The sequence below is a fragment of the Rhododendron vialii genome, chromosome 11a, assembly GCF_030253575.1.
Source record: "Rhododendron vialii isolate Sample 1 chromosome 11a, ASM3025357v1".
Classification (NCBI taxonomy): domain Eukaryota; kingdom Viridiplantae; phylum Streptophyta; class Magnoliopsida; order Ericales; family Ericaceae; genus Rhododendron; species Rhododendron vialii.
Window position 1 is genome coordinate 35,832,727 of NC_080567.1, and position 12,188 is coordinate 35,844,914.

Consider the following 12,188-nt stretch of genomic DNA (forward strand, 5'->3'; position numbering starts at 1 on the left):
TTATAGAACACATGATCGAGATAGTATAATATTGTGGCATCGACACAAATTAACCGAAGCAGTTCACATCCAAAATGAAAAACCATGACAACAAAAGTCTCAATTCCAATTCCTCCATAACAAACTTAATTCAACAAAAAGCACTAACCAAAACCAGACTAATACGAACCATACTGGCGAACGAAGTCTTAACGGTACGACTTCTGGAACCTCGCACGTGCACCGCGCCCACCGAACTTCTTCGGCTCGCATCGCCTCGGATCCGCCACGAGCAAGGTCCTATCATACCTCACAAGGATATCCTTAATCTCCTTCTTCGACTGCTCGTCGACGTACTTCTGGTAGAAGGCGACGAGAGCCTTGGCGATGCTCTGGCGTATGGCGTAGATCTGAGATGTGTGGCCCCCGCCCTTGACGCGTATGCGCATGTCGACGCCGGAGAAGCGCTGGCGGCCGAGGAGGAGGATGGGCTCGTAGGCCTTGTAGCGGAGGATCTCGGGCTCGATGAGCTCGATGGGGCAGCCGTTGATCTTGATCAAGCCGCGGCCGCGCTTGCAGTAGGTGACGGCAACGGCGGTCTTCTTGCGGCCGAAGCACTGGACGGACTCGACAGGGGGGGCGGCGGCTGCCATTGTCGTTTCCCTAACCCTAGAATGGTTTGCTTGGGGGAAATGTGTTGGAGGCGTTGGGAAGGAGGTGTAAGAAGAAGGTACTCCGTATTTATTTGGTTCAGGTTAGGGTTTTGAGGTGAAGTTGGAAGTGGTGTTCCCGTGAATTACAAAACTGCCATCTGTGCACGTAAGCCGGGCTTAAATTTTATTTTTCGTCAATAAAAAAAATATTCATTTGTTCGTTTTTGGTCAATTTTTTTATAATAAATTATTATTTCATCATGATGAGAGAAATTTAAAAAATTACAAAATTATACTTGAAATCCATTTTTTAAATGAAGTAAAAAATAAGTTATTAAATTAATTTTTTTCGTTATTATTCAAAAAAAGATTGAATCATAATAAAAGAATAAAGACAAAAAAATAAGTCAATTAACTTATTTAGCCAAAAAGGCTCAAAGTTTGCGTTTATGTGAAATAGTTTGCGTCCATTCATACAAAGTTTGTGGCCATGTACAAGAGTTTGCGGTTGAAAATATCCAGATAGTTCGGCTGAATAACAAAACTGCCATCTTGTTGCTGGAGGGTGGGACGGGCTTCGAAATTGAACCATACGTTTCTTGTGGGCCGTTATTTGGATGTGAGGAGCCCAATAAATATGAAGCCCAAAAGTCCGTTTGCCCAAGCTAAAAAACCAATTAATCAAAGCCCAAACCCAATCAGGATAAATAAATAACCCAATCTTTTGCCACCTTGCCCGAGTAAATGTGTGAGTTTTTTTTTTCATCGGCTAAATGTATAATTTTGTTGATCTATGTTGGAGTATTCTAAAAATTTAGGGAATTGATATTCACTCCCTTTTTTTTGGTTTTTTGAAGTGTTGAAAGTGTATGCATTTTTTTTTGCTAAAAGACAAAAAAGGAAGTGTGAATAATAAAAAAATAGAGTGTGAATATCAATTTACAAAATTTACCTTTTGTTTTCTTCTAAAACCTAGCACTCCGAATCACTCAACAAACTAATTCTAATACCTAACCAAAAACTCGAGTTTAAAGGGTCCTTAGGAATGAGTTAGAGGTGATCGTTGCTGGGATCAGGGGATCGTATGTACGCAATGCATGTGGATTCAAACTTAAAAACAGTAACCAAAAACTTGAGTTTAAAGAGTCCTTAATTAGGAATGAGTTAGAGGTGATCGTTGCTGGGATCAGAGGATCGTATGTACGGGATGCATGTGAATTCAAACTTAAAAACGGTAACCAAAAACTCGAGTTTATAGAGTCCTTAGGAATGAGTTAGAGGTGATCGTTGTTGGGATCAGAAGATCGTATGTACGCGATGCATGTGAATTCAAACTTTAAAACAGTAGTAAAAATCTATGTAGGGTCGATTATGACACAATAACTATTCCTTCCAAATTTTACTAACGACAAGATTGAAACTAAGATACATCACGGACGAATTGGGGATAGTGTTGTGCAGTAAATTGTGCAGCATCATGCTACGGACCTCTAAGTCGTCGGATCGTGCATTCGACGGCTTAGATCTCATCTCAGCAATGAACGACTCTCAATCGTTGGTTGTCGAAATGAGATCTGAGCAGTCGGATGCACGATCTGACAGCTCAGAGGTGCACAGTACGAACCTCACTGCACAACACCAACCCGAAGTCCCGTAAGGACTACTGCTGCTCAAATCATTCCAATTTGATCAATGCAAAAAGCTAAAGAAAACGACTCCGTCCTAGAATGCATATATGAAAATGTTAATCTCAACCCAGGTAGTAATTTCACGGCTCCCTTTGAGATTTAGGCTGTGTTCCACAACCCAAATAAGATCTTATTTTTTGTTGAATAAGAAGGCTTGTTCTCTAAAAAATAAGAAGGAGGTGCTTATTTTTCAAAATTTATATAGGAACCAATGGGCGCCGGAGAGGGAAATCGTATCAGCGGCCGCGCCGGGCCATCTCCGGCCACCGGACGGCCGATCCGAGCCGTCCAAAAATTCTATAAAAAAAAACCAAGGGGGCCGTCGCGGGAATCAACGGCATCCGAAGTGTGTAGGGTGCTTGATCCAAGCACCCCTTTTCCGTGTATATATGATCATCACATATACACGGAAAATGGGTGCTCGGATCAAGCACCCTACACACCTCGGATGCCGTTGATTCCCGCATTGGCCCCTTGGTTTTTTTTTTTAGAATTTTTGGACAGCTCGGATCGGCCGTCCGGTAGCCGGAGACGGCCCGACGCGGCTGCCGGTACGATTTCCCTCCGCCGGCGCCCATTATCATAGCAACAGTCTTATTTTTGTATAAGGCAACTTCAAGCTCAAAAATCATGTGTTTACACAAATAATTTTCCTATCACTATGGATCTTGTTTGATAGGTCTCATTGAAATCTTTAATACGGTGCAAAAAAAAATTGATTTTTTTTTTCATTTACATGATTTTTGAGTTTGAAAATGTGAAAGGAACTTTTTATTTGGGTTTTGTGGAATGACCCTTCTTATTTTTGAATGAGAAGTGGCAAAATAAGTACTTATTTTTTAAGAAGGTTTCCGGAACGGGGCCTTAAATTACCGGGTAGTAATTTCATGGGATTAGTTTTTCATAAATTATTCCGGATGTATTAATGTATTGTAGTACACTCTCCACTCACGCACCCTTACATTTAGGGACAGTACCAGAATTTCGTAAACGGATGGCTGAAATATGAAAATGCTAATCTCAACCCAGCGAGCAACATTAATGTGCATAAAATTGCATCGATGTCTGTGAAAAGTGTATAAATATTCGGAAAAGTGCATTGATAGTTGTAGAAAGCACCGTGAAACTCTAACTTTTTTTCGCATTAAATATGGATTATCCACCGCCCATAGGGCTCAGATTTGCAAAGTTGAAAAAATTAGGTCTTGTGAAGTTGAAAAAGTGTCCAATTCTTTTATTTCAAGGGCCACTCATGTGAATTATTAATATTAAAATTTAAGGAAAAAAAACCCAAATTGCGGGGGGCCTTGGCCTCCATATGCCCATGTCTCGTTCCGTCTCTGATTACACTTGCGATCAAGTATCGATTTAATTAATGTGTTTGTTTTTGTTGCTTAATGTGTTTGTTTTTCCTGCACTAATTAATCCATTTTTGTTACCTAAGTTATCGGTGCATGTATAATTAAATTTATTTATTTCAATGGATGAGAATCTGGACTAAATCTACAAATTGACAACTTCGATATTTATTTCAACTGAACGATAGCTTTATTCTCACTTTGTCGTACGTGGTATTGAGTTTGAGGATATATGAGGGGAACAATGATTTTCAGGATATAAATGTCATAACTATATTGGGCCCACTGAAATTAAAGTGAACACATTAATATATCCATGCTGTTATATGTTTTGAATTCTATTTTAGCACATGCCTCAAATAAAATTGAAATAAAAAAATAAATATCACATGGCGACAAAGATTATTTATAACAGATTTTTTTTTTTTTTTTGTCAATCAATAGAAGAGCATCAGATATGAAGTATATAATTACAAATTCGGGACACTACATTAATTGTGAGAGATCACGAGACAACCAAATTGAACAACTCAACCAGTACAAGAAAATAAGGCCATCATAGGATAGAAAAAAAGAAAGAAAAAAAGAGAAAGCCCTCTAAGATAATAACACTCACACGGAGATGAAGAGACTCAAACTCTTGATTGCCTAGTGAGATGCAAGTGTCATAACCAACTGAGCTAGTCCCAATTGATTTTAATAATAGACATATATCATACCCCATTTGAAGAGGCCAGGGGAAATCATAGGAGAGGAATAGGGTCGTTGTAGTGCATCGAATGCACTATCGGATCGTAGTGCACTTCGGTAGTATCATTGGAAATTTCATCCCAATGATTCGAACAATTCATCTATAGAGTTCATTGAGCATTAATTTTAATTGGATCCAAACAAATTTGTCTTACCGTTCGTTTTCTAAATTGCAATGTCCATTTAGTGAGAAAGACTACAATACACTCCTTAAAAGAGTGTACCATATGTACCTATTTTTTGGTTCATTCATAACATTTTAGTGTGTTTCGTAACTTTTGTTCTAAAATTCATAACCTTTCAACAGTACGATTCGTAATATTTTCATAATGATTCATAACATTTTAGTATATCTCGTAACCTTTATACCTGATTCGTAACTTTCTAACAATACGATTCAAAACGTTTTCTCTATAATTCATAACATTTTGGAGATGCATATGATACACACCCAAATAAATAGTGTGTATTGTAAATTTTCCCATATTCAGTTTGCAAAAACAATATCTGTCCGATCATGTGGCTATCACTATCCAATCAATTTCGTTTTTTTGTGAAAACAAAATGCATGCTCAATAACCAAACTCTTTCTAATGAATGGTTGAGATAACGTAAGATGATGAGACTTGAAGCGTCAGATCGAAGTAGAATACAATCCGGTAGTGAATTTAGTGCAGTGTACAAAAAACAACTAGCTAGTCCAATCCAAGAAAAGAAAAGGGACCGACCAGCCAGCCGCAAATTAAGAACCAGAACCAGATTCTGAAATGATAAAAATAACGGCCATTTCCTGACTTGTACTGCTCTCTATAAGTTGGTGACGTTCCCCCATGATCTTTGCCTTTTTCTCTTTACCAAGAAATCTTCTCTATCGCCAGCAAGCAGCCGCTGATATGTTTCGTGCAATACACTTGTTTTCAAAACTTCAATGGATTAGCAGTCTTAATAGGTTAATTCACACGAGAAAAAAGAAAACAATTAAAGGAATAGTACCATAGTACTTGATTATTTAAATTTTAAGGTAGCAAATTACTACATGTGTGTTATCCTAAGGCAACGAAGAGTGTTCTGATATCTGTGGGTGTGGATCATTGTCATGAACTCGTTGGCTTTCTCGTATGTGATGGTTTCCGTATTATATGGTTATGCCATAGACGTCTGTCAATTTTATCGCATCACGTTCTAAAATTTAACAAGCCAAACATAATGATCATTTCTTTATCCTCTAGAGTCCTGGAGAGTCGTCGTAGAATATAAGAGTACAATTCGTAACCTTTACATTAATATATAATGGAAACGCCTTGTACAATGAGTGGGCATAAAATACTTTAATTTTATTGTATATGCAATTCATTTAACTTATTGGACATTACATTCTTTGGAGTCAAATCACCTATGCCAAAATCTTTTTGTACATATATTTTTGTGCAATTTCAATCGCAGGATCGGAGTATAACATCTTCACTATTATTTGGCTAAAGGAAATTGAGGTAAGGAAAACATTTCATTTATAGGTGACTTGGTCCTTATGCAATTGGAGCAAGCAGTACTTCTACGGCCTAATTGATAACGGCAAAAATATCTTACAAGATTGTGATTTTGCAATTAAAAGCTGAACTTCTCTAATATCTTACGTAGAAGATAGTGATCCTGCCATTAAAAGGTGATTAACTGGATACTTTTTTTTGATCCGCAATTACGTGGATACTGAGGCTCCGTTCCGAAAATCTTCTTAAAAAATAAGTACTTATTTTGTCACTTCTCATTAAAAAATAAAACGGGTCATTCCACAAAACCCAAATAAAAAGTTCCTTTCACATTTTCAAACTCAAAAATAATGTAAATGAAAAAAAAATTCAATTTTTTTTGCACCGTATTAAAGATCTCAATGAGATCTATTAAACAAGGTCCATAGTGGTAGGAAAATTATTTGCGTAAACACATGATTTTTGAGCTTGAAGTTGCCTAATACAAAAAATAAGACTGTTGCTATGATAATGGGCGCCGACGGAGGGAAATCGTACTAGCGGCCGCGCCGGGCCGTCTCCGGCCACCGGACGGCCGATTCGAGCCGTCCAAAAATTCTTTAAAAAAAAAACAAGGGGGCTTGCGCAAGAATCAACGGCATCCGAGATGTGTAGGGTGCTTGATCCGAGCACCCCTTTTCCGTGTATATATGATCAAGCACCCTACACAGAAAATGGGTGCTCGGATCAAGCACCCTACACACCTCGGATGTCGTTGATTCCCGCAGAGGCCCCCTCGATTTTTTTTTATAGAATTTTTGAACGGCTCGGATTGGCCGTCCGGTGGCCGGAGAAGGCCCGGCGCGGCCGTCGGTATGATTTCCCTCCCCGGCGCCCATTGGTACCTATGTAAATTTTGAAAAAATAAGTACCACCTTCTTATTTTTTTGGAACAACCCTTATTATTGGACAAAAAATAAGTTCTTATTTGTTTTCTGGAACAGGCTCTGAGTTATAAAAAAATCCTTAAATGTGAGTATGCATAGTTGTGAAATATTTTTACCATTGTGTGTTTGTATCTTAGTGACTTTTTTTTTTTTTTTTTGCAATATTGTTTGCATCAGTAGGAGTTAGCGAGGTGTCAGTAGATTAATCTACAAAGAATTTTAGAGTCCATATATTCATAGCCCTGAATTCCAAATGCCAACGATAGGACTCAAACCCTGACCTTTCATACGAGGAGGAGATGCAAGAGTTACCAACTTGGACAGGAGTCCTTTGGTATCTTAGGCTCCGCTTGTTTCGATGTAAAATATTTTTCGATGTTTGGTTGGCACTTAAAAAATATTTTCAGAAATCGACAAAATAGTATAAAGAGAGAGGAGGGGGCTTAAACGATTGAGAGATTTGAGAGTATTGGAATTAAACGTGGGTCAGGACAGATGATCGAGGAAACTGAGCAGTGAAAATTGAAGAAGAATGTAGCGGGTTCATTTCGGAAAATAACTTACGAAAAATTTAAGGGTAAGTCATTTTCATCCAATTAATAGAAAAAATTTTACACGTAAAATGTTTTCATCATTTTTTATACAACTAAATACTGAAAAATAGATAAAACATTTTACGCCTAAACAAACGGAGGGTTAGTGAATAATTTGAGGTGTCAATAAAGCGGATACTGCTTCACGGTAATGATTAGCAACAGAGCTAACGCTGTCATTAATGTGTAAAGTGCATCATGCATTAATAATAGTACAAAGGCTTGCATGGCGACAAAACACATTTGCGACAATATATCATCACTGCACATTCACGTAACGCTCGAATTTCGTAATAATTAGACAGTTGGATCACCACTGATCGATCACATGATAATTAAGAACCCCTGTTAATTGCACCCAAATTACACTTTCATTTTAATAAATCAATTAAGAAACCAATTAGTCCCGGAAAATGAATATCAAGATAGCTCTCATGTAATGATCCCTCGTAAATGAATAAGTACTGTTGTCTAATTCTCCCCCAAGGGAGTCTTGTTAAATGTGACTGACCAATTATCGATCGCTTCGGCCAATTAGTGTTAAAAAAACTTGCACCTTATTTTCAACTAAATTCAATCTAAACTCTCGACTCACGCGATAAACGTGCCAAACTACTCGAGTTCAAGATCATATTCAACTCGTTCAATTTGTAAACCTGGTCAATAATTCAGCTCCTACCCGACTATATGGTCATGACATAAGGTGTGTTTGGCTCTTCCGATCTACGCCAGAGAGAGAGAGTGTGTGTGTGTGTGTTTTGGGGATGCGGTGAATGTCATGGCTGTGGCCAGGTGGGCCAACACCATCGCAGTGGGACCCTAAAATGGAGGGAGAAAAGAAAATATTGTACAAGGCGCTAGGTAGGCTAGCTTTAGCTAATCCGTCTTTTTGTTTTGAAGCCAGTAACGGCATTTTGGCTTATGATTGTATTTTGGGATCTTCCTAACCCCAAAGCGAATCACCTCATCTCTTCTCTTCTCTTCTTCCACACCTTAGACAACCTTCCCTTTTGCCACCCTTTTTTAAACCCCTCCCACCTTCCCTTCTTCCCTCATAAGACTCTCTCTCTCTCTCTCTCTCTCTCTCTCTCTCTCTCTATAAACAATTTGTTCTCTTAATTGTTTTCCTTTTCTTCTAACTAGCTAGCCATGTCTGAGGTAGGCGAACATGAGAACTTTGTATGGGAATCCCAATCGTGGGCTTTTGCGAATTCAGATAATTCTGGATCCGGTGGGAAGCCACCGGATTTGGAGTCTAATACTCAGACCCCGACGGGGAAGGAAGTGGAGGCGGTGCAGGCGGCGACGGGTGGGAAGAAAAGGAGTGTGGGTGGGAAGAAGAAAGGAAAGGGGAGTGGTGGCGGCGGCGACGAGGAGGGGAATGAAGGAAAAAGTGGCGGCGAGTCAGATCATGAGATACATATATGGACAGAGAGAGAAAGGAGGAAGAAGATGAGGAACATGTTTTCTAATCTTCATGCTTTGCTTCCTCAACTCCCTCCTAAGGTAAAGAAATTCATTTCTTCTTCGAGTTCAATTTTCAATGAGTATGTAGATTTCATTTATGTTATATATCTTTAATTATATGGTTGGTTTGTTTAGTTTTTTGAAAGGCAATTATATTATATTATATTCAAGAGATTTTTTTTTTTTTAATTATATATGGTTTGTTAAGTACTTGTTCTTGCTAGGGTATTTTCCACATCCACGCCTTTCCTTCCCCCTCCTTTTTCTTGGAGGGCAATCTCTCTCTCTCTCTCTCTCTCTCTCTCTCTCTCTCTCTCTCTCTCTCTCTCTCTCTCTCTCTCTCTCTCTCTCGTTCATATGTTGTGTAGTTAACCAAGTTCCTTGAGGTTAAGTGGTGATTTGTGGCTGGGTCATTAGTAGATTAAATTGGTTTTATTAGCTAACTAGGCATTCACATTAATTACAATTCTCTTATTTAATCCTATGATCATTTGAGTATCTTTTGTTCAAGTTCTTTAAAACCTAATTAATGTGTAATTTAACAGAAACCTAATTAATGTACAATACTTGTCGTGTATGACATAACTGGTGTTCCAAATAACCCATTTTATTATTCGTAACCATCCTTTATAATTAATTCACGATGAATTACGTACAGGCAGACAAGTCTACAATAGTTGATGAAGCCGTGAACTACATAAGAACCCTGCAACAAACTCTTCAAAAGCTTCAAAGAAAAAAGCTCGAAAGGCTCCACGGAGTTACACCCATCAATTACGAACCATCTGTAGTCACCCCGCAGAAGCTAGCTATTGACTCGAGGGAAGCGTTCATAGCCGATCAAGTTTCTTCAAGTAATTTGGCCAATACTAGTACTCCCGCAAACTCAAACTCTTCCAACTCAGTTCTACCGTTGGTCTCCCGGTTTCCTCCTATCTTTCAAACATGGACTTCCCAAAATGTCGTTCTGAATGTGTGCGGTGAGCAAGCACAGATCAACATTTGCGCGCCAAAGAAACCAGGGCTTTTCACAGCCATATGTTATGTGCTGGAGAAGCACAAAATAGATGTGGTATCTGCTCATGTTTCCTCGGATCAGAACTGGACCATGCTCATGATACAAGCTCGTGTAAGTCCCAAAAATTCCTTTTTTCCATTTATCAAAAACTTCAATCTCTCATTATTGCACTTGTATAGGTGGGTGAATATGATTTTCTTTTCTATTAAGGTAATGACATCACTCTCTAATTCTTTGGCCTAGGTCATGTCATTGAGTAAGTTTCGAAAATTAGGCCTGTGGAATCACCGGAATTGAAGGTCTAGGTTCATTGATTGTGTTTGCTAGTATTGGCCAATGGCGGAGCCAGAATTTTAGTCCGATCGAGGGAGACCAACTTAAGAGAAGTATTTTCACGTAAATTTACTTGAAATGTTGTGTAATGTTGGTATAACATTAATAGCTTTTCTATTAAAGTAATGATTATGTATCACTCTCTAATATTTTCGCCTAGTTCATGTCATTGAGTAAGTTTCTAAAACTAGGCCAGTGATTGAATCACTGGAATTGGAGGTCTAGGCTCATCTATTGTGTTTTCTAGTAAGTATTAGCCAGTGACGAAGCTAGAATTTTGGTCCGAGGGAGGCCAACTTAAGAGAAGTATATTTTCATGTAAATTTACTTAATACATGGTGTAATATTTATACGCAGTACATAAATTAATTGATATTTCTTTGTGGTTTAGTCGACCATTCCAATACATAGGCGTGATTTTTTTTTTTTCTATGAAGGAAATTGAGAAACATGACGATGTAAACACACACTTTAATTTTTCACTAGATTAAACCAAAATTATTTAAAATTTCAGAAATCGCAATACTAGTGATATAGTTAATCATCATATTACATCTCATTGTATTCGTACGTAAAATATTTTAAATGGCGGAGCGGGGCCGCTCGGTTTCCTATATAGCTCCACCAATGTTTTGAAACCTCATATGAAGCCCTAAAGTGACTCTTCTTGATGAACTAGGGTTTTTAATATGCTCGTTAATTAGGGCTAGTGTATAACCTGGATTTGACCATCTCAATACAAGTAGAACTTGCTCATTTAAAACATCAAAGTGGTCATGAATATATATATCCATATCGACACAGATGAAGGCCAAATCAGGATCTCACTCCACCTATTGGCAAATGAGCTAGCATTGAACAACTAAGATAAATGAGAAAAGAAAGAGGAAGTATTAGTGCGTGTGCATAGTTGTGTTTACATGATTTTAAACAGCTATAGATGTCGATAAATAAATTAGTCCTGTATCTGTTACAATGATGAAGACCGGACCCCTTTTTAGTATGTTTCCCACCTCATAACTGTTCAAAGGAGAAAGTAACCCGAGTTTTGGAGTACTACTCCCAAACCTAGGTTACACGAGAGTGAAAATAATAACCACTTCAAATGTGGATGCACGAGAGCGAGAGCGTAAGCATGGGCTATCGTGCTTGTAAGGTATCAGAAGATACAGTTTTACTGTCAACCTTTACATACACATATATCGATCATAAGTTATTAATTATGTATGATTTGGTTTCTTAACTGGTCGCGATCGAATTTTATTGAACAGGCTAGGATAGCTCATGATCAGCTTCCTGAGGCATTCCCAGTGGAAGAAATATACAAGCAAGCAGCAGGAGAGATAATGCAGTGGCTCTCCTCCTGAAAAATTCAACTCACAAGATAATGCTAGCTAGCTGGTTCTTTTTCCTTTTCCCCAAAAGTTTGTCCCAAATTTGTAAGATATATATATATATATAGTCAAATCAGCATTCTAGCTGGCTAGGTAGTTTGTGTCTTTGACAATTTCCTCATCAATGTGTTACAAGCTGGCTTCAGTGGTTCAAATATACTCCTAAGTTTCCAAAATATATCAATCTGCTTTTCATATTTTGCATTCCTCCGATGTACAGAAATCTCTCTTTCTGAATTCGGTGTGTACGTTCATCTACTTGATTCAATGGAGGTTAAAAGAGGTAAATGGCTAGGTTTCCGAATAAGTCAATTAACCTTTAGAACTTCTGCTAAAACTGTAGATAGGCAAACATATATAATAAGTGCTCCTGGACACAGCGACGTGGTCCCCAGGCCCCTCCTCCTCCTTTAATTTGTAGATTACATTTATAATTTGTTCACGTCGCAAAGTCAAAATAGAGAAAATCCTCCAACATTTTCCACAGATTCACAAATATTTTTCCAGTTGTTCAATGGGAAAATTATAACACCAATCGACAC

The 12,188-nt window shown here is 38.2% G+C and overlaps 2 protein-coding genes across 2 annotated transcripts; one reads left to right on the top strand and one right to left on the bottom strand.

Moving 5' to 3' along the window:
* LOC131307578 (small ribosomal subunit protein uS9-like) lies at positions 1 to 733 on the bottom strand. The gene has a single exon (XM_058334171.1). The coding sequence runs from the start codon at positions 630 to 632 to the stop codon at positions 189 to 191; it is 444 nt and encodes a 147-aa protein (XP_058190154.1). The 5' UTR covers positions 633 to 733; the 3' UTR covers positions 1 to 188.
* Positions 734 to 8,488: 7,755 nt separating this feature from the next.
* Positions 8,489 to 11,803, top strand: LOC131308465 (transcription factor bHLH95-like). The gene is made up of 3 exons (XM_058335402.1): positions 8,489 to 8,940; positions 9,560 to 10,030; positions 11,524 to 11,803. The coding sequence occupies exons 1-3, from the start codon at positions 8,584 to 8,586 to the stop codon at positions 11,617 to 11,619; spliced, it is 924 nt and encodes a 307-aa protein (XP_058191385.1). The 5' UTR covers positions 8,489 to 8,583; the 3' UTR covers positions 11,620 to 11,803.
* Positions 11,804 to 12,188: the final 385 nt, after the last annotated feature.